Source organism: Cajanus cajan, chromosome 2 (genome assembly GCF_000230855.2).
Source record: "Cajanus cajan strain Asha chromosome 2, NIPB_CcT2T_4, whole genome shotgun sequence".
Taxonomy (NCBI): domain Eukaryota; kingdom Viridiplantae; phylum Streptophyta; class Magnoliopsida; order Fabales; family Fabaceae; genus Cajanus; species Cajanus cajan.
Genome location: NC_138518.1, coordinates 80,612,337 through 80,636,237, shown reverse-complemented (window position 1 = coordinate 80,636,237; position 23,901 = coordinate 80,612,337). Strand labels below are relative to the sequence as shown.

Sequence of the window (23,901 nt, the reverse complement as noted above, 5' to 3'; positions counted from 1 at the left end):
ACTTGTCTCCAATGATGACAAACATGCATGGACCTATGCCTCATTTTAACACCATTTTCAATTGGAGTTCTGATTCGCTCATCCACCTTCTTCCTCATTTTCTGCAATAAAATTTAAGTTACCATCCACACTAACAATAACAATACCCTTTACAAACTACGAACTAACAGTAGAACCAAGTTTTATTATATTTCAAAATTTTTCCACGTAAAGACTTCACTTCTTAAAAATTTACTTATCCACATTGTGACAATATAATAAAAAATTATTTGCTAAAAAAAAGTAAATATATAATCATTGAACTCGCAAATGGTAGTTAGTATTGATACACGATACGATACAATGCAGTTCACGTAACAAGAAATACGAATCGAAAGTAGTACCGTTTATGAACAAATCGTTTCCGAATTGCACGAATCGCTGGTGGAATCGAAAAATAGAGATATCTTAAATTTGAATTTTTAAAAAGTTTAATAAATTTAAATTCACTGTAAAAATAATGCAAAAAAAAATTGTAAAAATTACTAAATTTAATGTAGAATTTTTTTTAATAAGCGTGAGAAGATAGAATTGAGAAAAGAGAATCAACCTGAAAAAACGTGACTGAGGAATCTGAGCAGAAGTGAGAAACTGTCAATCCTTATATGCAATTGCGAAACTGCCAATCCTTGAAATCCTTCCTATGTTCTTAGCTCATTTGTTCGTTCTCATTCTATGTCAAAACCCAACAAACAATGATGGTCGTAATGTATACAATTGGTGAAATGTTTATTGTGGGCAATTAAAGTGGATTGATAAATGAAAAAAAAAAGTAGAAAGGTTTGAAGGAAATGGGCCTAAGGGGATTGAAGGGAAAACAGAGTGCTAAAGACGATAACCAGACATGACAGAGAGAAAAAGAAAAAGAAAGGTGTGAGGGGTTTGTTGCGAGAAGAAGATAATGAAATAAAGTGGCTGGTTGGGGAGGAAAAATTCGTTTTCTCTCAAATCTCGATTGCCATGAGAAAGGATGTACCATAAAATGGAAGATATATTATGCACGAATATGAAATTACTTTAACAAAAAAGGGAAGAAACAAGAAAGACAGGAATATGGAAGTGCGAACAATGAGTGTAGTTACTTAGATAATATGAGGTTAAAAGGAATAAGAGTGAGTAGTTACTTAAATAAAATTACATAATTACTTCTATTAATTATTTAATATGTAATATTATTAAGAGTAAAAAAGTTATAGTAAAAGTAGAAACTAAATGGTAATTATAAACGTTTGTATCACTTTTATATAATATTATAAATGAATGATTAACGAGAGGAAAAAAAAAACACTTATATCGTTAAATATTTTTAAAAGTAAAATAAAAAATATAATAATATGAACAGTTATTTATAATTAGTTAATGATGATTATTAAATCCTATTAATAAAGTATATAACCGTTTATAAATTATAAAAGTAAAAAATGATTATAGGAAGAAGTATTATCTTTTATCTTTATAGATAGAAAATAGATTAGTATATATTAGAATAGACAGGATAGGTTATATGATAAATAGTAATTGAATAAAAATATATTTTATCTTTAAATTTAAATATTATTTATCTGCATTATTTTTATATTTGTTTTAATATATATATTTTAATTTTTATCTCTTTAAATATATTATTTTATATTTATTTAAATATTTTTTAACTTCTTATTTATTTAAATAAATTATATTTATATTTATTTCAATATTATTATTTTAGCTTGTGCATTAGATAAATTAAATATTTATTATATGTAACTAAAATCTATAATAAATTATATATATAAATAAATATTATGTTTAAATATATAAATTATATTTAAAATTTATATAAATAAATATTTTTAACATAAATTATATTTTAAATTTATAATAACTAATTTGTATTGTAGTATAATATTATTTTTATTTATTTTTAAAATATTAAATTTTAATTCATAAATAATTATAATAATTAAAAAATCGAATTAGATGAAAAGTTAAATTTTTTAAATGTTTGTGTTAAGTATATAGAAATTGATTTTTTTTTTTTTGAAAATGATTATATTTTTTTAAAAAAAATTTAAATTATAATATAAATTATTTATCATAAATATAAATATATACACTTATAAATAAATAAAATTATTTATTTATTATAAATTCAGTTATATGAAGTACACAATTTTTATATATATTACATAAACTAAAATAGTATTTAATTACTATATCCTTAATTTGCTTGATATTGTTTGGAATAAACAAAGACAATAAAACAAAGAAAATATAAATCCTATTCTTTTAAATTTAATATTACTTCTTAACGGTCTAGTTTTCATTGAACATAATCCAATTACATTAATAAAGTTTGAATTTAAAAAGTTAATAAAGTGCGAATTAATACTTTCATCAGTTTAATGATTAATTTATTATTTTTAAAAAGTTGACATTTAAAGAACATAATTTTAACTATAAAACAGTGATATAAGTGATACTAATGTAATGTGAAGTAATTTTAAATATAAAAATTGTTTATGTTCTTCAATTAAGGGTTTAGATTCTAATTTTAAATATGGAATGAATTATGTTAAAAAAAATATTCACAGTCCCTAACTTGATCAATTATTATTTTTGATGATTACTAATATACAGTTAAGAGAAACAAAATTATATTAGTATTAAATTTTCAAGTTAAAGAAGCATGTAAAGTAAAATGAGAATGAAGAATATAATAAAAAAATGTAATAATATCTCTTATACATGATGTTTTATTATATTAAAAAAATAAAGAAAAAAAAGGTAAAAAATTGAATTAAAAAATACTAAAAATATGTAGGAGTTTTGTAGTTAAAAATTGATTTTGCCTAAAATAAAAGGGGAACGAAAAAGAAGGTGGCTCCAGGCGATGGGAAGGAAAGGAAGGTCCCCTAATCCGCGCGTGAAGAATCCCGAAAGGCACGCGCCCAAATGAAACAAACAGACACACACAAACGCTAATGTGTTCTTTTCTTAATCTTCCTTCCTTCGCATTCCGCACCAACGCACTCTGCGCTCTCCTCATACTCTTCCTCTTCCTTGCATGTTCTCGGAGCTCCGGCTCCAATAGCGGAGCCCCGGCTCAGTACAAAAACACCAAACTTCACTCTCTTCCCTTCCTTTTCCTTTTCGAGATCTCCAAACCAAAATGTCCAAACCCTGGGGCATCGGAGCCTGGGCCGCCGATTCCGAGCGGGCCGAGGCCGAGGAGCGCGAGGCCCAGGCGGCTGCTGCGGCCGCCGAGACCCAAAACTTCCCCAGCCTCAAGGAGGCCGTTAACTCCAAGCCCAAAAAGAAGAAAGGAACAACCATCACGCTTTCCGAGTTCAACCGAGGCGGTTTCGCCTCCGAGGGCCTAACGCGTGACGAGATGATGGCCCTCCCCACCGGCCCCAAGGAACGCACCGCCGATGAAATGCAGTTCAACCGCCTCGGCGGCGGTTTCTCCTCCTACGACCGCTCCGGCGCTCGCTCGCGCGACCGCGACCGCGACGGGGGCAACAACGAAGGTTCCTGGGGCGGGGGGAGAAGATCCTACGGCGGAGGATTCGACGAAGAACGCAGAGGTCCAAATCCTAGGGTTTCGGAACTCGATCAGCCGTCGCGGGCGGACGAGGTCGACAATTGGGCTTCGGTGAAGAAAACTCTCCCCTCGTTCGATTCAGGCCGCCAGAGTCGCTACGGTGGCGGAGGCGGTGGCGGTTTCGGCGGCGGTGGCGGTGGAGGAGGCTTCGGTGGTGGTGGTGGTTTTGGTGCCGCGTCTAGGGCTGATGGAGTGGATAATTGGGCGGTTGGTAAGAAGCCTGTTGCTGCTAGATCTTCAAATTTTGGTTCCGGTTTTCGTGATTCCGGCGTGGAGCCTGATCGGTGGGCGAGAGGTGGTCCACCGCGTGAGATTGAGCGGATGGAGCGGCCGAGGCTGGTGTTGGATCCGCCCAGAGGGGATGGTTCGGTGAATGATGCTCCGGCGAAGACGAATAAGGGGAATCCGTTCGGCGCGGCGCGGCCAAGGGAGGAGGTGTTGGCTGAGAAGGGGTTGGATTGGAAGAAGATGGATTCGGAGATTGATGCTAAGAAGACGAGCAGGCCCACGAGTTCGCACTCTAGCAGGCCTTCCAGTGCTCAGTCCAATCGTTCTGAGGGTCCCGGGCTGCAGGGGACCGATGCTGCGCCGAAATCACGGCCCAAGGTGAATCCCTTTGGGGATGCCAAGCCTAGGGAGGTTCTGCTGGGCGAGCGAGGCATGGATTGGCGGAAGATTGATCTTGAATTGGAGCATCGCTCTGTTGACAGGTTTTGTTTTGTTTCTTGGTCATTTGATTTTTTTTTTCTTCTTTGATCCGTTGTTTGAACTTGTATCTGTTGTCATGCTTGTAATGCTTGTCTTCCCTGATTTGCATGATTTATTCAATTGTTGCAACTTGCAAGTAATTACCATAAAAAGCTTTTGTCCCCATTATACAACAAGGTTACGAGGACCCTATATGTGCTTTTATGGTGGGTTGTTGTGGTGTGTTATTAATTTGATTTGTGGCAATATTTACAGATTAGGCAAATCAAATAGCATGATATATAGGTAAAATAATTAAGAGTCCACACTGGAATTGGATTACATCAATGGTATTTTTCGGACTGGTCAATAAATGGTTTGCAACTGCTTATTTAGAGTGTGAAATGCTTTTAGTACAGATTTTTTTTCGTGGTGTTTTATATAGTTCATGCAGTGTTTTATATAGTTCATTGCCTGTGTATTTCCCTTCAAATTTGGAAGTCCTCGTTTCAAGCAGGTTGTATTTTGGTGTAAGTTGACAATTGGATTGGGGGGGTTATATTGAACTGATTAGAGGTTTTTTTTTTTCTTTTCACTACACTAACATTTTATTGGGAGTTAGAGATTAGCGAGAAGATCATCATTTTTGATGGTTTCATTTTGTCCTGGGGGGATAGTTACTTGGAAGATTAAGAGCACTTATTAGCATAATGAATGGTTTCTATATAATATATTTTATAATTGTAGATCAAAAGCTATCTGTGGATATAGTCATTATGAAAAAAAGGGTTATCGTGTAATAAATTGATATGATAAGAAGGCTTCCAGTTATTGGCTATTAAGCACTAGTGGTATTAAAATCTTTCTGCATCACGATTCTGTTCACTTACTAGATGGAAACTTTTGGGGCTTCAATCAATTATTTTACTATCTTTTTCTTGTATTCAGTTTTTTGTGAAAAAGTTGCTAGTTTTTTCAATTTTTCACTTAGCATGAATTGTGCAAAGATGGGGTTTATCTGGTCAATGATTCTTATTACCCCGAGCTTTAAGATGTTGGGAATGGTAATTTGTAATAGGATAACTGTGTTCGTGTAACTGAATGAAGGGGAGTATTGTTATTAACTATCAAGTCCTTATCTAGTTCTATTAGAGTGATGACTGATATTTTTTATCAAGAACTTCTGACCTAGTTGGTCTGTAAACTGTCTTTCAAAATTAAACTTTTATGTGGACTGGCTCGTTGGAGAGGTTGTCAATGCTCAATACTGTTCTAGTTAGCACTTGGCAGATAGGTTATATATTCTGGTGAAACATACTAAAATTAATTCTTACCACATTACCACGTGCATTTAGGTGGGTTGGGTCTTTAGCCAACAATATTAAAGTTGATAACATAACATTAAAACAAGTTTTTCAGAGTTGAATTCAAAATGCTTATCATGTTATTTTTTCCCTTTTGAATTTAACTAGAGCATAAATCTAAATATTGAGGGAATCCAAATGGCTTCACTTTGTTTAATTTAATCAACACAAGTACAAAACCTACAGCACAATGGCTTCCAATTTATGGGTGGGCCGTAATCGATGTGTCTGGTTTTACTTGTTGAAAGGTGTTACTTTGATTTATTTTCACACCCATGCTGTAATGTAATATCTAACTTTTGGTTGGAGCATGGCTCCCCAACAGTGGATGATCGCAAGGGATGGGGATTGGGAAAATTCTTGGTTGGGTGTTAGACTGTTCTGTTGGTCTTAAGATAGAAGAGCAGCAAATGGCCAATACAGAAGAAGAAACCTAGAATTGTATTCTAACTGAGCCTTATGTCTCAAATTTATGTACACCTTAGAAAGGGGGTAGCGAACAAAGATAGAATGGCGAATGATCTTTGCAGCATAGTGGAGGAGGACATTGTTATGCAAGAGGAAAGGTGGCAGTGACGGACTGGACACTTGGTAGTAGGGGATTGGTTAAAGGATGTTACAATCATGGAAGGGAACATGCATATGAAGGAAATGGAGGTGGTTTTGGGGCTATCAGATCATTTCAATAATTTGAGGTGGCTGTAACTGTTAGGCAGGGATGGCATTTTGCTTCTTTGATTATCGCCTTGTTTCTTCATCGACAATTCCCATGGTGGATGCACCAGAAAAATCATATGCGGAACCCATGTCAAAGTTATGCTGGGGCTAATGTATGATCTTTATGCTGGCATACCTCTTACCTGGTAAACTCTGGGGTTTATTCCTAGTGAATTCTAGGTCACCCACGGGAGTTATACCTAGTCCTATCTTCTATATTTCGTGTTTTCGTCGCGTGTTAGGGGCTAAAGAATGATGCAAGTTGTTGATTAGCAAGATCTGTTTTTTAAACAGAATTAAGTTGAAAATATATGTTTGTTAGTGTTAGAATATAGGGGCATCAAGTCCTAGTGCTGGTTGGGGTCAACTTTGGGCCAGAGATTATTTTCCTATGACTATAGGACTGCACTAAGGTTCAATGTTTACCATACTTATTGGTATAAATATTGTATCACACTCATTTTTGGTTGGTTAATACTATTACCTTTTTTTTCAGTCATATTCTTCTAAATCTTAACCTATAATTCCAACATGGTGTTAGAGATGTATCATCCTTCTTGATAAGGAATGTGCTTTTGGCTTTGTTGAGCTCCTCAGAATTGTGTTTTCTGATCTATCTGTGTTTTTGTTCAAGTCTATAATCATCCTGGTTGTGACCTAAGGTCGTGTTCTGAACACGGCAGAATCTCTCTTGGCTGGTGTTCAGCTGTTCAGGTGACCCAAGGGTGGTTGCGGGAGTTTGCATGTCACTTTTGGTCAGCCTGCATGAGATGTCCTGCTGGCTATGGTTTACTGGCTATTTTTCAGGGTGCACGCTAGTTTTAATGCACTCTGTTATTGAACTCTGACTTGTGAGTTCTGTTTCAGTCTTTTTTTAAGGTTGCAAGGAGCTAGAGGCACACAATGTTAGGGTAGCGCTGGTACTGGTTGACAGGCAGTAGTTTGCCTTCTCCAGCGTGTTTTCTTCTGACATTGTTTCAAACTGTGTTTTATTCCTGTTTTATGTTTTGGATTCAGCATCATTCACCTCTGTTCTGCTTATGGGTGGCATATCTCTCTTTCTAGCTGTTGTTCGTTGTTTGTGATTAGATTTGCCTTGTTTTCTATTTCCTTTATCAGTTTGGCTCAATTTATCTCTCTGTATGGTGTGTTTGATTGTTACATGTCTGTGATTGGCATGCTTGGTTGCTGTTGTGTTGCCAGCTCTTTTTGGTGTCTGGTGACTGTTATGCATTGGCATAACTTGTTTGATTTTGGACTGATGCTCTTTGGGGCTTGGGTTTTTTTTTTTTTTTTTTTGTGGATTATTTTTCCTGGAGATTGGAGCTTACTGTTTTTCTGCTATCAACAATTTGGGTTTCTGGGTGGTCTGAAACTGATCCATTGTTTAGATATCAGTTTGGATGGCAAGGGGACCCTTAAGGAGAAAGGTCAAAGGTTTCTAGCAGCTGTCTACCTAGCATTTTGTCAATATTTTTATATTCAGTGGAAGTACTACTAAGCCTAAATTCTTTAGTTGAGACTTGAGATGGGCTGTGTTATTTGTCTTATGCCTAGGGTTTGCTATTTGGGACAAACTTAAGTGCTTAAGCTTGAGGGAGAGACTAGAGTGTTAAGAGTATTAGGATTATTAAGTTTCAGTGTTATCTGCCTTGGGTTTGTAGTAGTTGTACCAGTACTAGACATAATTTTTTAGTATAAGTAGAAGTATTTGTGTTATTGTTATGCAGCTATCTATCAATTTCAGTATATTGTTAGTTATCTTTCTCTTTTATTCTTTCTTACCTAAACCTTATAATTCCAACAGGTGATTGCTAATAGTTTAATCATTGTTCTATATCTTCTAATAGTTTGGTATTAATCAGGAATTGCTGTATTAAATCTCGATCCTCTTGTTTATTTTATTCACCTTTCTGGCTTATGCCAAAAATTGCTGTGTAATTTTGTGTAACTAATTAGGCCATGCTTTACTTTGAATTGTTGGTCTTTCAAATATCCAAGTTACCTTGTTGACTCCTGAAGTAACATTTTAGGCCTGAGACAATGGAGGAAAAATTATTAAAAGAAGAAATTGATAATTTGAAGAAGGAACTTGAGAAAGAATCCGCAATAAATTCAAACAAGGAATTTGCAGATGAGGCTGGTGGAGACCAAACCAGTACACATGCAATATTACAACAGAAAGAAAAGGAGCTGGAACAACTTATCCGTGATTTGGATGACAAAGTTCGTTTCGGGCAGAAAGCCGTTGAAAGGCCAGGTTCATCAGCAGGAAAATCTTCTGCTCCTTCTGATAGGCCACCTTCCAGATCTGGCTCATTTGAGGATTCTAGAAGTGTGGATTTTACAGACAGACCTCGATCTCGTGGTACAGGAGATATGTGGATGCGTCCTAGTGATGACAGAAGACAGTTTCAAGGTAGCAGGGAAAGGGGATGGTTTTCTGGTAGCAGAGACTCGAATAGGTGAGATATACACAATTCTGTATTTGCAGTATCATCTTTCAATTTTATTCACCCTTCCAGTCTTGCCACTTCTAGTAAAAGTTTGCTTGCTTTGACTAATGTATTATTCATACATTATTTATAGCAACTGGTTAAGATACAGAATTGACAGTGGCTTTGAATTCAATTTTGTTTCTTCTCTTGTATTATTTGACATATATTGCTTTTACATTTTGGGAAGACGTTTAGAATACTGATATTTGTTGTCTTACAGGTCAAATTCAAGAGAGAGATGGTGAACAGCAGTTTTGTGTGGATTAAGAGTTATCTTCAACTTTTGATGACCAGAACCTAATACTATTTTATTACTTGTCTTTTCTAATCGTTTTGTTCATTTTACTCCAGGCAATTGGAGCAACAATCATTGAGTACTGGCACTAAAACTTTTGCCTAATCTATTATTGCATCTCGAAACATTGTAAATTTGTTTTTCCCTTCTGGTAATTTTTTGGGTGTCTGGACGAAGGCAGAGAGCCTGTAATTTTATTAGGACTAAATTCTTATTGAGGATTATGGAACTTGCTAGTTAATGTCAATGTGATATTGTTCTGATATAAAATTATTTTCCTTCAATTTTGCATCTGCACAGCACAGTATCGGTCAATTTAATGCTTTAACAGTAGTAGTTTAGCCTCTTTCCTCTATCTGTGGAGGCTGAGGTTGGTGACGGTGGAAATTTTAGTGTCGTTATTCACTTGAAAATTCATGTCCTCCCAGTATTTTTGTATTATCCATTGCCATCCTTAATACAGGAAGTTACTTCCAAAATTTTATCACTGGATAAAAAATCCCTAAAAGTAAAGTTCTCTATGCCACTGGAGCTTAAGTTAATTGTGCTTCGATGTTCTTATGTCCGGAATCTGATATCACCAACCTTAGGAATAAGTTTGAAATACATCAGTCATATCCAGTTATAGTGACGTCTAGGGTTGCGTTTACATATTTTGTAAACTGGTTTCGCAACATTGTTTAATTGGTTAGTTTTAAATTTAAATATGCATTTTCATACCTGCGTGAAAAGTTGAGGTGGTCAAAAATCGATGCTTAATGTGGTTCGGCCCGCATGATGATTTTTAAATTCTAACGGTCTCTAAAGTTGGTATTTTCTCCTTTTATATTTAAAGAAAAGACGTATGGAACCCTCTAAAATGTTGAATTCTACAAAGAGGTTTTCTGAAAATTTGTTGCCCTCTCTATTTTTTTCTTAATACAAATGGTATGTTTGATTTATGAAAGAAAGTGGAAGCCTGGAAGGAAGGAAAGTGAGTCGATTTTTTAGATTATTTGGTAAAGATGAAAATAAAAAGAAAGGTTAAAATATTATCATATTTTTAATTCATATACTTTAAAATAGATTTTTATTTGTTTATACTTATTTTTTTTCAATTCTTTTTACCTATTTAGTCTTTATATTTGTAGGTTTTTAATCTTTTTAGTATTTCTTGTTGTTTTTTTATGTAATGTTCTTTTTATATTGATGTGATAAATATATTAATTTAATTTTATATATTTGATATTAAATTTATTTTGTTAAAATTATTTTAAATTAAATTTTTTAATATTTTGTGTCTCTTTTGTACTCTTATCTATGATGTCTATTGTAAAATAATTTTTTTTTCATTCATCCAAAAATAAAGATCTCTATCGTATTAACACAGAACAGAGAACATTTAAAAAAAAATACATATTAAAAGAATTAAAAAATTATAAGTATAAGAATTAAATATCTAAAGCAGAAAAAGTAAATATTTAACTTTAAATTATAGAGGAAAAAAGAAATGTAAAATAATTAAAATTATAATGACTTATAAATGTATTTTAAGGAAGAAAGTATTTGTTGACTTGTTTCATTTGATTGTGTAGAAGTTAATTATAAAAAGTTTACAAAATTGGAGTTGACTACTTTTTTTAATAACCTCGTGTTTGATTATTGTTTAAAAAAATGTAATGAAGCGTGCATATGACGCAAATGACAGATGACTGATGACTGATGAGAAACGAGAAATGTGAGCATGAAATGAAAGTTATGGAAGGCGCAATGGCAGAGAAATGGATAGAAATAGTGATATGGGTTGTAATTTCAACGTCATTAATGCGAAATGGAAGTGGAACTAAAGAGTGCAGTTTCCCAGCCATTTTCAACTTGGGAGATTCCAACTCTGATACAGGCGGTATCTCAGCAGCGTTCGGGCAAGCACCTCCCCCCAACGGAATCACTTTTTTCCACTCTCCTCACGGACGCTTCTCCGATGGTCGTCTCATTATCGATTTTTTAGGTAAATCCATTCTCTCTCTCTCCAATTCTGCCTTCAACTCTTATCAAAATTCCTCTGTTTCAACAGCCAATACCTTCGACTTGCCTTTTCTCAGTGCTTACTTGGACTCCGTGGGCTCTAACTTCACTCACGGTGCCAATTTCGCAACCGCCGGCTCCACCGTAAGACCTCAGAACACAACTAGGTCTCAGAGCGGATACAGTCCCATTTCCCTAGATGTTCAGTTTCAGCAGTTCTCTGATTTCAAAACCAGATCCAATCTCCTTCGCAAGCAAGGTACACTCACTACTCATCATATCCTGCATATTTAATTGCAAGTTATAAATCTTATCAACTTAGATTAATGCTAGTTTTTATTAGTCAAAACTCAAAAGGTTAATTGGTTGGAGATTGTTCTAGTTTCTTTCAGTTTGCACCACATGTATGATTTAGTATAAATCTTATTCGAGTTATGGATGCCAAACCGTGTACCACTGTTTAAGTTAAACAACTCTTTACTAATTGATTGATTGAAGTTGTTTTAATGTAATCACGAATTTTGAGCTCAAATCCCGAATATATGACTGTATTAAAAGGAGAGCTTTGTTGCATTACTTATTATCAAGTGATTTTTAATACTTTGTTTTTTTAGCATTTTTTTTGTTTGTTAAAATTAATGCTGAGTCTCACTAATTTAAAAATAAAACATACATATTTAATGAGATTCAGGTAAATGTCATCTAATGAGAAAAAAATTGTCTAAAAGACTGTTTAGCGCTGTGTTACTATAATTTTCCTAATAACAATAATGTCTCCTTTGAAAGGCTTAAATTTGATTTCTACTCCTTGTAATGGAGTAGCCTCTCCTTAGCTTTATTCAACTAGAAAGAGAATATTAGTTGGTTTATCGATTAAAATAGGTGGCTACATGATATATTATTTTAATGTGGTACAGGAGGGGTGTTTAAGGAATTATTGCCCAAGAAGGAGTATTTTTCTCAGGCTCTATATACCTTTGATATTGGCCAAAATGATCTCACTGCTGGCTACAAACTCAACTTAACCACAGAACAAGTCAAAGCATATATACCTGATGTATTGGGCCAGTTCTCCGATGTCATAAAGGTAACTCATTATTCATCTAATCCTAAGCTTTGATAATTTGATGTGGTGCATGAAATTTATTGAACCATGGTGTTGTCATCATGTGAAGTAGGGTGTGTATGGGAAAGGTGGAAGGTCGTTTTGGATACACAACACAGGCCCATTGGGATGCCTGCCATACATGCTGGACCGCTATCCCATGGAACCAGCCCAAATGGATGAGTTTGGGTGTGCCAAACCATTCAACGAGGTGGCCCAATATTTTAATTACAAACTGAAAGAAGCTGTTGAGCAACTAAGGGAGGAATTGCCAGAGGCTGCAATCACCTATGTTGACGTGTATACAGTGAAGTACACCCTCATCAGCGATGCCCAAAAATACGGTAAGGGTTTTGAATTTTTCTTTTGCTGTTGTTGCCTATGAAAATGTAATTAAATAATATACGATGTTTGCAATGGAAAGGTTTTGAGCATGGTGTGATAGCATGCTGTGGACACGGTGGAATATACAACTTCGATAACAAAGCGAGATGTGGAGCAACCAAAAGGGTGAATGGGAAAGAGATTGTGATAGCCAAATCGTGCAAAGATCCAAGTGTGAGGATTATTTGGGACGGAATCCATTACACCGAAGCTGCGAATAATTGGATCTTCCAACAAATAGTCAATGGCTCCTTCTCATATCCACCTTCCCCTTTAAAAATGGCTTGTTATGGTCATTCATTCATCCATCCCCAGTGATCAATCAATCCATTAGGAGATATAAATTCACGTTCTTGTAAGAGTGAATTTTGATCCCTGAGCTTAACAGGTTTTATAAAGTGTTTACCGAATTATGTTGACAAATCTTATTGTTATCATTGATATATATTTTTATGAGAGTTTATTATTATTATTATTTTTATTATTTATGGGAATCAAATTTGATATTAAAGAGTTTATAATATTCACATACACTATTTAATAATGAGTTAGACTCTATTGATAAACAGTTAACTATGACAATTGTATGTTAAACAGGTGGGTATTGTCTAGTTATTTTATTTTATTTTATATATAACTATGATTTTTAAAATTTATTTAATATTGAGTGTATTATGCTTAGCTTGAAATATAAGAAATGATAATTATTTTAAAATAAAATTATTTTAAGTTTCAATTAAATATGTAGTGTGTGTGTTTAACTATAAAATGAAACTTATACAAAATAGTAAGTAGTTACATAAAAACATGTATGTGTCTGTTTAGCTTTAAAATGAAACTTGTACAAAATAATAAGTAGTTACATAAAAAATTATCTCATACTTCATTTAAAAAAAAGTAAATTAAATTGATATTTATTAAAGTTTTGTCAGCTTACACACATATCTTTTTGCTTTTTAAAGGTTAGCATTAACCTCCCTTATAGGAACATAATATGAATGTCTAAAAATATTTTAAACAAATAAGAAAAGTCAGTATAAGAGTAAAAAAAAAGTATTTATATGCAATTTCATGAAAAATTAAAGGTAAAATAGTTTTATATGGTTAATTAATTAAATAATATTGTTGATATAAATCTTTACATATTTATTATAAAGGTCAAAAAATTAATATAAATAAGCTTGCAATTAGATGATTATGAAAAACTATTTTACACTTTCACTTATTTTTGAATAAACACTTAATTTAGTTTCAGGTAGAGATGATTAATTGGTCCTTAAAAGATTTTTTTTGTGACATTTGAATTCCTAAATTTTAATTTCATTATGTAAGTTAATATTTTAGTTATACTTAATTACTAATCCGATAGTCTTATAATCAATCAACATATAATTGTTATGTTGACACATATTCTTTCACCTAGTTGACATACTATAATTATAAATTAAATAGATTTAGAGACATGACACAATAAGATTTAATTTTTAATTTAATTTAAAAATAACCGAAGTGACATTTTAATGACTTGTTTTTTTCTCGCGCACTCTCATTATCATTTTTTTTGTGCGAATCCCTGGCCTTGTTTAAGTGTGGATCAACCCCTACTACTGAATCACACGCTTGGGGTTCGCACTCTCATTATCATTGACTTCTCCACTTGTACGCAATTTATTAAATATAACAAAAACATTCATATTCAATTGATGTATCTTATTTGAGATCTTTCACAACAACCACTCATTTTGTTAAACCTCAAATTTAATAATTTTAGGATTAATAATCCTAAACCTATAGTAGTCAAACACATACGAAAAAATTAAAGATGACAAATACAAAAAAAATCTAACCGTAAATATTTTTATGAAATTCAACAATAAACTTCTATTTTAATTAGAGCACTTAGGACCATAATATTTAAACATGATAAAATTTTCATTAATGTTTAAAAAATATCAAAACTTTATATTATGATCCATATTAAGTGATTAAAAAAAAAAGAATTAATTAAAAGAAAAGAAAATGTTAACTTGTCATTTAATTATTGATTATTCAAGAAACTAACTAAATTAATAATTGAATATAATAAAAAAATTAATTTAAATAATAAAATTAAACTTTAAAGGCTCAAATAATTAAAAAAAAATCTTTTAAAAACCTATCCACTCTACCATGTTTTATACAGGGAATTCGATATTCACACCCTATTTTCTCGGGGAAATTTACTCTGAGGAATCATTAGTCTAATGGACTAATTGATGTACATCTCCTTAAAAATTTTGTATCAGAAAAAAGAAAATAAAAATAAAAATAATAGAGGAATGATAAAATGAATGGGATTTGTCTTACTCTTATCTCCGTCTCTGTGTCTCCGCACTTGTTGCAACGATCTGTACTGCCACGGCACGGCACAATAACTGTAGACAGTAGTAGCGTTTGTGGTTGGTTCGAAACTCGTGTGTAGATAACGCTAACGCTAACCAAATGCTTGTCTGTGCAGTTCTCACTCACACTCCTCCGCACAAACTCACTCTCTGCCTCTCCAATCCCAAACCCATCCGATTTTCCTCAAATTCCGTGACCCTCCCCCACACCACCGCCCCCTCCTGCTTCCTCCAAACCCTCAACGCCACCCCTACCTCCGACTCCGATGACGGCCTCCGCCTCACCGTCTCTTCCGCCGCCGCACTCGCCTCCTCCATCCGCCAAGCTTCCAACTCCTCCGTCGAGTTCACCCAGCGCCTCGAGAAGGACCGCCAGAGCGGACTCGTGCTTCCCAGCACCGACTTCCACCGCCTCTGCCTCCACCAGCTCCACCTCTTGCGCAGGATCGTTCCCCAAGCCCTCCTCTCGGTTGGTGCTCCTTTCGTTTTTTAAATTAGCTGCGTGGTTAGGTTCAATTATAACTCTAACAACCTTTAATCCGCTTCCTTAAATTACTGTATGTTAGAATTCATGGTTCAGAGTAGAGAAAATAGATAAAGACTGAAAATGCAATGTATTGAAAATAATACTCTCAACTCCTTTATATTGGCAACAAAACTAATAATACTTAATACTGTTGGGGCGCAAGCAAAGTCCCACATCATTCAAATAAGAGGATGAATATGGATTTATATACACATGACTATCTTCATTGGTCCAAATGGTATCAGAGTCAATGGTCTGATCAGGTGACTGGCTTGAGCTTTCCTTGGAAAAGGGGTAGAACCATGGTCCATGTGTATTTATGTGGTAATTCCTAGTACACAACAAATAGTATCAAAGCCGATGGTCTGATCAGGTGACCGTTTTTGGGTCATGATTTTGGGTGATATCCAAATATGCATAAGTTAAAAATAAGATTTTGGAGAAGCTAGCAGGAGAGAGCTTCTACAAATTAATTCATGCATAAGCCAATTTTAGCTTATGGAGAAACTTATTTTTATTTTTCCTTCTTATTTTTTTTCTCCGAGAAGTACTTCTTGAGGACAAATGCGGCTGATGCAACTGCAATTGTGGTTGCTGAGATACCATTAACCTTGGTGTTGTGGCCAAAATTGAGGTTGCTGAGTGTTTTTGAAAACCTTGTTGGCTTTCCATCAATTTGGTTCAAATTTTTCTTTGACTTTGTCAAGTTTAAGTCAATTTGCTTCTTCGTGGAAGTGCACATTAGTCAATTGGGTCCATTATCGTCTGGTACCAAATTTATGTCACCAAAGTAACCAAATTGAATAACAGATGTTGAGGACTATGTGTGTGTTTGTTTTATCATTTAAACCTTCATTCCTCACATTCCTAGAAATAAAATGTGACTGAAGAAATTTGATGGATTGACGCCCAACTGAGATTGAACGTGTATACAAACACACCTTAAATTGATTAATTTGGTAATGTTAGGAACCAGCTTGACTAAAGATCCAATTTTAGGGATCAAATTGATTGAAGGACAGTTACTAAGGAAAGGACTGAATTTACTATTTTTTTGTAATATTCATGACCATGTTAGCTATTATTGACAAATTTAGAAACTAAATTGATGTTTTACTCATTTAAGGGATTGAATTGACATTTCTAAGTAAGGATTAAAATGCTAGTTTGCTTAAATTTGAACCGAGTGATGTTTGTTAAGTAGCTATGTTGTTTGTGTTGTTCAGGTGTATGTTAGACCAGCCGGTAGTTATGTGATGGACCGATTGGAACTGAGGCGGGTTGCCCTGTACCCTGGAGATGCAGAATCAGAGGCAGAGGGCATTGTCATTCTTGTGGGCCATTTTAATATTCCTGCAGGCTTGCGTGCTGCTGAGGCAACGCTTTCCAATATGCAAGTGTGTTGATTTTCTTGTGCTCACAGTGTGCTTCTTCTTTTGTTGCACTGTGCTTGATTATTCTTGTTGGGTAAATGTTAATTGTAGGTTAATGTTGTCCCTGAATGTAAGGCTGTGGTTCTTCCGATGGTGAAGCACCCATTTGTTGTTGGTTTCTTGGTTGCCGAGCTTCCATTGGTGGAGCCGGAACAGTGTCAGAAACCTCAAAGTGATGGGCCAGATAACCACATGTCTGTTGAGGAACCTTATTCTTTGCCTCCCTTTATGGATTTAGACAAGAAGTCGAGGGAAATTCAGACTCTTCCCATCAAGGATGAAGCAGTTGATATGCATAACTTCACTTCTGAGCAAAGATCAAATGCTGTCAACATTTCACAGTCTCTAGCCATGGCATATGTCATGGATCAGGTTAATATACTGCATCTTTTTTGAAAAACCATGACATTAACTCCAACTAATCAAATATGAAATGCTAGAAAGTTTGAATCTGCTCAAATTTTGTGGGAGTTGCCTTCAAATTTGCATTGCATAACATTTGCTACTTAAATGTGTGCTTTGAAAGTTGGTGCGTTCAAGTTCAAAACTATTTTATTTATCATTTGAAATTTTGAGCAAGACTAGCTGGTTTTTTAGCACGCAATGCAAGTCTTTTAATTTATTTCTCTCTAACTTTGCTGTATGGTTTCGTGATTAGGTTATAAAAATAGCTTTGACACTTTGTATGGGCCGAAATTTCTAGCTCATGATTATGCTTCTTTTACAGAAAGCAATGTTACTTCAGCAATCAACATGGCAAAATAATGTCAGGATGGGCAATTTGGTTGAGCAAGTACGAGTTATTGATTGTTATTGCATTCCTTTAATCTATCATTTTCATCATGTTCTAATTTTTCGTTTTTTTTTTAAATTTATACAGATCCGTGGTCCACTTTCAAGTATTCAAACCTTGAGTAAAATCCTGTCTACGCAGACAAAGAGAACCCAGGTTTGAAAATTGTCTAAATTGTACTTAATTAAATGTAAATTTGCATACACTTGCATTTCTGTACTTGGGGAGCCCAATAGCTGGGTTGGACCAGGTCCAAGCTGACTCAATTTTGGGCCAACGGTATGGGTCAGGCCATATGAGACATATGATCCAACCCCATGGATAAAACCCTGGTCTGGTTGGGGGACATGAATTTTTTTGTGTGGCAGGGGCTGTGAATGTGTACTATGATAGTTATTTTATTGTAATGATAAAAACTGTCATTATCAGTCAATTGTAAATCACTTTTTTTTTCTTTCTTAAAACTAACTATATATTCATGTTAGTTTTACAAAGAACCGTTTAATTATACTAGGTCAGCCCATGAGTTGAAATGATACATGATCATGTCTAGTCTGTGACACTATAAGTGCATGCATTAAATTACTTTTTATGTGGATTTAATATTCTGAAAAGCCTTTGTTTGATAATGCACTTTATGTGCAGTGAATCTGCTAACTTCAGTGAATTGGAGATTTGGGCTATTTTCCGAAAGCCTATTTTCCGAACTGGGATTCAAATCGTATCAAGATTCATGATCGATAAAAAAAAGAAGATAGAATATACAATTAACAGACACTTTAAAACACATTCATGATTAATAACTAAAAAATATAAGTATAGGAGCATGAGATGCATGAGTTCTTTTAAAATTTGTTAGAATAGAATAAAATTAAAAATTATGATAAGAGGAGGGATCCGTTTACTTCAGGAGTAAGTCTACCTAGACTTACTCCGTTCAATAACTCATGTTTTATATCAAATTTCAACGATCCAACTGTTGAATTTGAAATTCCTAATGTATAGATCAAATCTGCAAATTTTTAGAAAATTTGAAAATTATTTGATATTTCTATTAGAATTATTTTATATTAAAATTTATAATAAATATTTTTCTATTAGATTTATTATGTATTAATTATAAATATTCTGCTATTAGATTTATTATATAGTAATTATAAATGTTCTTATATTTATAATAAAAAGATATTAAACAGTAATTGAAATATAAACACTTATCACATCAATTAAATATTCTTTATTTGATACTAAACAAAACTTGAATATCAAGTTAAAAGTTAAAACTGAGGGCTCAAATGTGATACAACTGTCTGAAACACAGGTTCCTGAAGTTAAAAAAGCATAAAAGAGAGAAAAGTGGGGTGAGGTAGTCATATAAAAGGTCAGTAACGAGAAAGAGTAGTTTTAAGGATAAAATTGGAAATAAAACGTGTACGCAAAAAATGTTTATCGCCTTTATTATAGTTACTAGTGTAAAAGAGGTACTCTGAGCTTCTATATTTTATAAAAATTAAAAATAATAAAAAGATAGAAACAATAGAGCAGGTGATTAGAAGTGAGAGAGGTTTGGAGAAGGAAATGTATATATAGGTATAGATTATTTATATTTATTATTTAATTATTATAGTAATATAGTTATAGATTATAGATTATGTCTCATGGTTGTTGGATATCAAGAATGTCTTGTAATTGGTAACATCACAGATTTCATATGACATTGTTGAAGACCTCTTGGTGCAAGGTGATCGACTGAGGGATGTTTTCCAACAACTCCAGGATGCCGTTTATTTGACGAAGGTACTTCTTCTTCTTGTACTTATAAGTTATAATCAATTAATCATGCATAGATGCAAATACTTTTCATATACAAATAATCAATTAATGACTTGATGTTCATTGTATGTTGGAAAATCTTGAATTTTTATCACTTATTGTCTCTTCCTCTATATAGTTGTTGCATGCAAAAATACACTTATGGGTAATGGGTGAGTGTGCCCTGTCACAAAAATAATAAAGATATTTCTAAGTGTCATATTCAAGGGATTAATTCACGAAAACTGGATTCTCTGAAACCTTTTGCTAAAACTATCAAAAAGAGATGATTGCAAGGGAGTTAAAAGAGAACGAGGGTCAGGAACTAAATTCCCAAAGCACATAAAGAGTTCAGTTATAAAATTCCCCATGGCTTAAGCCTCACTCGCACCCAATTGTAGGATTTCCAGTTTTTCTATAGTTATGTGTGATTGATTTCACAGAAGAACAACGAAGGGAATTCATATTGTGTGATTTGTTAAGACATTTGATTCAATATGTAATTTTATTTTAGGCTCAAGAGAGGCCCAGTTAGGGTGCATCAAACCTTATTGTGTATAGGTTCAAGTTTGTAAAATCCATTTTAAAGAAACAGTTGGTTTGATTTTTATCCAATAGGTTTCCATTTTCATTGTAACATACAGTTTGGTTCATGATGGTTCTTTTGCCCACTCCTAGCCATGCTAAAGTTTCAGCCGCTGAAAATCAAGCCTAGAGGGTCTATTTTCCCACATTTTTGGACAGGTCACCAATACCTTCAATCCTGTGAAAAAAATATGGGAAATTGGGTAAAACCAATGCAGAATATGCAATAAGACATTAAAATCCACACAATCAATGGTGTACTTTGTTATATCTTAATCTTTTGCTTTATTGGATTTTCCACAACAAATGTAAACATAATTTATTGGTTGATTGATTATCAAAAAAATTGTTGCAACATGGTGAATCACTAGTAATGGCACTTGTTATTGTATATGCCTATATGGTGAAGGGGAAATTTCTGGTTTGAATTGCAGGCAAACCAGATATAGGTCCCTCCCAAAGAGGCAGATATGGAAATGATATAAAGCTAATTGAATTCTCTCGAGTCTTAATCATATAAAGCTAGATTTCTGTGTATGTTAGTCAGAAGTCTCTTGCTTGGCTGAATATAAAATTCTGCAATTTATAGTTGAACCAATATCTTTTATAATTTTTTTCTGAATAAACAAAATTGTATTCCAATACAATGACAAACGAAGGGATATTTCCAAGAGTGTTACTTGTCCAGAATATCTGATGCAAAAATATTGACACACATACTGTTGTATATGCCTTTTAGTGTCTACCACCAGCATTGTAATTTTTTAATTTTGGCATTTTCTCACCGCTCTTGAAGAGGCTTCTTTTTTAAATATATATTTTAAAAAATTATATTTGCTTGAACAAAGTTTGTGCTGACCAGATAAGCAAAATAGGCAAGCAAACACTTAAAGAAATCAGTGCCTCTGATGTTCATTTTTATGCAATATGTAGACTAATATAGTCCGCTACAATGAAGAAGCTATCAAGAAAATGAATGGTTCTACTCACATACTTGCTGAATCAGCAAGATCTCAATTATTGGATAACTCTCCAGGGGATGGCTCTGCAAACAAAATGAAAAAATCTAGCGAGTCTCTTTCTCTAAGTGCTGCTGTCCAGGATATAGAGATGCCGTTACCACCTTTGGCTCTTGCTCCATTGCAACATGGAATCAGGTAGGTCTCATTGGTTGATTAATGCTTATGCTTCTCTTCATAGTGTCATGATTCACCTGCATTTTCTCTTGATTGTGATATCCCACTCAAAACCTAGATAAACTCCTAACTTGGCACTTTTTGTTGCATCAATAATATCTTATATATTTAATTTCTTTCATTAGACGTGCTTTTGGCTTTTAGATATTTATTTTTCTTTCAACTATTGAAATTTTTTCTGCATTTATTTTGCTTATGCTTTTTATTAATGTTAGGAAGACCATGCAATGTTTCTGAAGTATTGGCAGACCTGGTTGATTCTGTGAGGCCTCTTGCACAGAGTCAAAAACGTGTAGTAGAACTAAGTGAACTCTCATCACCTTTGCTAGCTGCTGTAGAGGAACCTGCGTTGCGCCAGGCTTTCAGCAATCTTATTGAAGGTGCTTTACTACGCACACATGTTGGAGGAAAGGTTGAAATTGTATCTACTACTGCACCCGCTGGTGGTACCCTTGTACTTATTGATGATGATGGACCTGATATGCACTATATGGTAATTTCAATCCACTCCCACTCATTGCTATGCTTACTCACTTTTCTTTTGAACAAGCTGGAAATTGTTTTATGCCTGTGAGGGAATGAGTGCTTAGTTTTTTTAGGGTGAACTAGGGCATTCCTCTGTCAAAAGTTAAGGATTTAACTCCTAAGATATTGAGATTCATTTTAAGGATTAACTTCTCCTTACATACACAGATTTGAAAATCGAATTCTTGACCATATGCTTAAGGAGCTTGAAATTAGAGCTTCAAGGATACTAATGTCAGAAAATATTGCAGCCTTTTCCCACGTATAATTTGCATGATTCACAGTAGCATCCCATGCAAGTCTACCATAATATTGTAGATATTGGAACACTTGCTTTGTGGTACACACATCTCATTGTCATTGGGTCACAGATTTGAAACTATGGCATGTTTCAAACTATGCAACCCATTCCCTTGAAGCCCAGTCCTTGTTGCTTCTGTTTAACAATTCTTCGATTGAGTGCTTTGTTGCAGGGGGAATTGAATTTTTTGACTATGAAAATTAATTGTTGGTTATGAACTTGTGTGCAGACTCAGATGCACTCACTCACACCTTATGGACAAGAACTGTTGTCTGATGATATGATCGAAGACAATATGACTTGGAACTTTGTTGCTGGGCTGACTGTTGCCCGTGAGATACTAGAGAGCTATGGCTGTGTCGTTCGCATTGTTTCACCTCGGATTAAAGATGCTCCACTTGGGGCTGGGGGAACTCGTGTGGAACTCTGGCTTCCTTCGTCAATTGTACAATCTGATTTGAGCAGCCACGCCCAAGAGGTATAGCATAGCATGAATTTGAAGTTCCCATTGAAGATAAATACATTCTTTCTATACAATTCTACATTGTTGCACTTGGCCAGTTTAAGATTGTGAAATTAAGGGGTGGTAAATATTACTAGTATAAGTATCCGCTTCTGTATATAGCTCGTAAAATTTCCTGGGTACAGACTTTAATTTTGACTTACTTGTGTGTCATATTATATAAACAAGTTCTTTTAACATAACAGACGGTGTATGCATATTAGACCACAGGAAGACTATTTGGGTTTATAAGAAACCACGTATCTGAAGCTTCTTTTTCTGTACGATTTGAATCCCCTTAATCCAATATAAAGAAAAGAAAATACTTTCTGTTTCGGAAATGTCTCGTAATTATCCTAATGTATTGTTGATTTGTCTCGAGTCCAGAGCACTACACAGAAATGTACTTCTTGATCCTTAAAGCTTAATTTTTTTTAATAAATAGATGTCATGAATTTTAATTCATTTTAATCGATATTTAAAATTTACTTTTTACAAAAACACTTTAAACTTTGATTTCATTTTAATTAGCCCTTAAATTTTGTCCTTTTGACGTATAGACCTTTCCATCATTTTAGTTAAACTATTTATCTTAAAACTTCAATTCATGTTTTTATTTTTGTACAACAATTAAAAGAAAAATAATAAAACGCAATATAAAAACTATTTAATTTATCAATTCTTAGTTTTATCGTGTTCTACTGCTTAAGAAAGCGATTCATAAATTAAAATTAATAAATGATTGAAATTTAAAACAAAAGTGGATAATGGTTAAGATTTCTTTATTACTAATTTAAATCCAAAATAATAAACTTAAGAATCACTTGGGTGGAAATTAAAGTTTAATGTATTTATTTGCAAAAAAACAAAAGAAAAAGAGTAAAAATTAAGAATCTATTGAAACCAAACTAAAATTCAAGATGTCTATTTTGCAAAAAGATAAAGTTTATGATAATTGGTTTTTTTTTTTTCCTGATATAAATTACGCGAGTTAAGTCTACAATGTTGAGGTTTGATATATTAATGTAAATGATTGAATCTAACTATTAAGTTTAAACTTATTTGTTTAATATATAAGTTTGATCGGACATTTTGTGTATAATAACAACAATGAAGTTTGAATAAAGAACCTCATACAGACTACTAAAATTCCTTGCTACTAGGTTAC

The 23,901-nt window shown here is 33.8% G+C and overlaps 3 protein-coding genes and 1 long non-coding RNA gene across 4 annotated transcripts; 3 read left to right on the top strand and 1 right to left on the bottom strand.

Annotated features, from left to right (window-relative positions):
• Positions 1-2,947: 2,947 nt before the first annotated feature.
• Positions 2,948-9,470, top strand: EIF4B2 (eukaryotic initiation factor 4B2). The gene is made up of 3 exons (XM_020349939.3): positions 2,948-4,335; positions 8,427-8,858; positions 9,112-9,470. Exons 1-3 carry the CDS (start codon positions 3,191-3,193, stop codon positions 9,134-9,136), a joined length of 1,602 nt encoding a protein of 533 aa, XP_020205528.2. The 5' UTR covers positions 2,948-3,190; the 3' UTR covers positions 9,137-9,470.
• Positions 9,471-10,797: 1,327 nt separating this feature from the next.
• LOC109790739 (GDSL esterase/lipase At3g26430) lies at positions 10,798-13,160 on the top strand. The gene is made up of 5 exons (XM_020349952.3): positions 10,798-11,173; positions 11,240-11,449; positions 12,108-12,277; positions 12,369-12,639; positions 12,720-13,160. The coding sequence occupies exons 1-5, from the start codon at positions 10,888-10,890 to the stop codon at positions 12,995-12,997; spliced, it is 1,215 nt and encodes a 404-aa protein (XP_020205541.1). The 5' UTR covers positions 10,798-10,887; the 3' UTR covers positions 12,998-13,160.
• LOC145954615 (uncharacterized) lies at positions 11,238-15,158 on the bottom strand. The gene is made up of 2 exons (XR_014431847.1): positions 15,026-15,158; positions 11,238-11,472 (listed from the first exon to the last, which is right to left on the bottom strand). It is a non-coding gene; the product is annotated as an uncharacterized LOC145954615 (long non-coding RNA).
• CSK (chloroplast sensor kinase) lies at positions 15,008-23,017 on the top strand. Its single transcript, XM_020349945.3, has 9 exons — positions 15,008-15,529; positions 16,813-16,983; positions 17,071-17,391; positions 17,747-17,812; positions 17,900-17,968; positions 19,517-19,609; positions 21,143-21,366; positions 21,625-21,898; positions 22,461-23,017. Exons 1-9 carry the CDS (start codon positions 15,161-15,163, stop codon positions 22,713-22,715), a joined length of 1,842 nt encoding a protein of 613 aa, XP_020205534.1. The 5' UTR covers positions 15,008-15,160; the 3' UTR covers positions 22,716-23,017.
• The last annotated feature ends 884 nt before the right edge of the window (positions 23,018-23,901 follow it).

Excerpts from the sequence above, each read along its gene's own strand:
- LOC109790739 (XM_020349952.3), top strand. The coding sequence starts at position 10,888 with ATGAGAAACGAGAAATGTGAGCATGAAATGAAAGTTATGGAAGGCGCA. Across the intron at positions 11,174-11,239 it reads TCTCATTATCGATTTTTTAG|CCAATACCTTCGACTTGCCT; the intron begins GTAAATCCATTC and ends CTGTTTCAACAG. Across the intron at positions 11,450-12,107 it reads CAATCTCCTTCGCAAGCAAG|GAGGGGTGTTTAAGGAATTA; the intron begins GTACACTCACTA and ends AATGTGGTACAG.
- EIF4B2 (XM_020349939.3), top strand. The coding sequence starts at position 3,191 with ATGTCCAAACCCTGGGGCATCGGAGCCTGGGCCGCCGATTCCGAGCGG. Across the intron at positions 4,336-8,426 it reads GAGCATCGCTCTGTTGACAG|GCCTGAGACAATGGAGGAAA; the intron begins GTTTTGTTTTGT and ends GTAACATTTTAG. Across the intron at positions 8,859-9,111 it reads GGTAGCAGAGACTCGAATAG|GTCAAATTCAAGAGAGAGAT; the intron begins GTGAGATATACA and ends GTTGTCTTACAG.
- CSK (XM_020349945.3), top strand. The coding sequence starts at position 15,161 with ATGCTTGTCTGTGCAGTTCTCACTCACACTCCTCCGCACAAACTCACT. Across the intron at positions 17,813-17,899 it reads TGGGCAATTTGGTTGAGCAA|ATCCGTGGTCCACTTTCAAG; the intron begins GTACGAGTTATT and ends AAATTTATACAG. Across the intron at positions 17,969-19,516 it reads CGCAGACAAAGAGAACCCAG|ATTTCATATGACATTGTTGA; the intron begins GTTTGAAAATTG and ends GTAACATCACAG.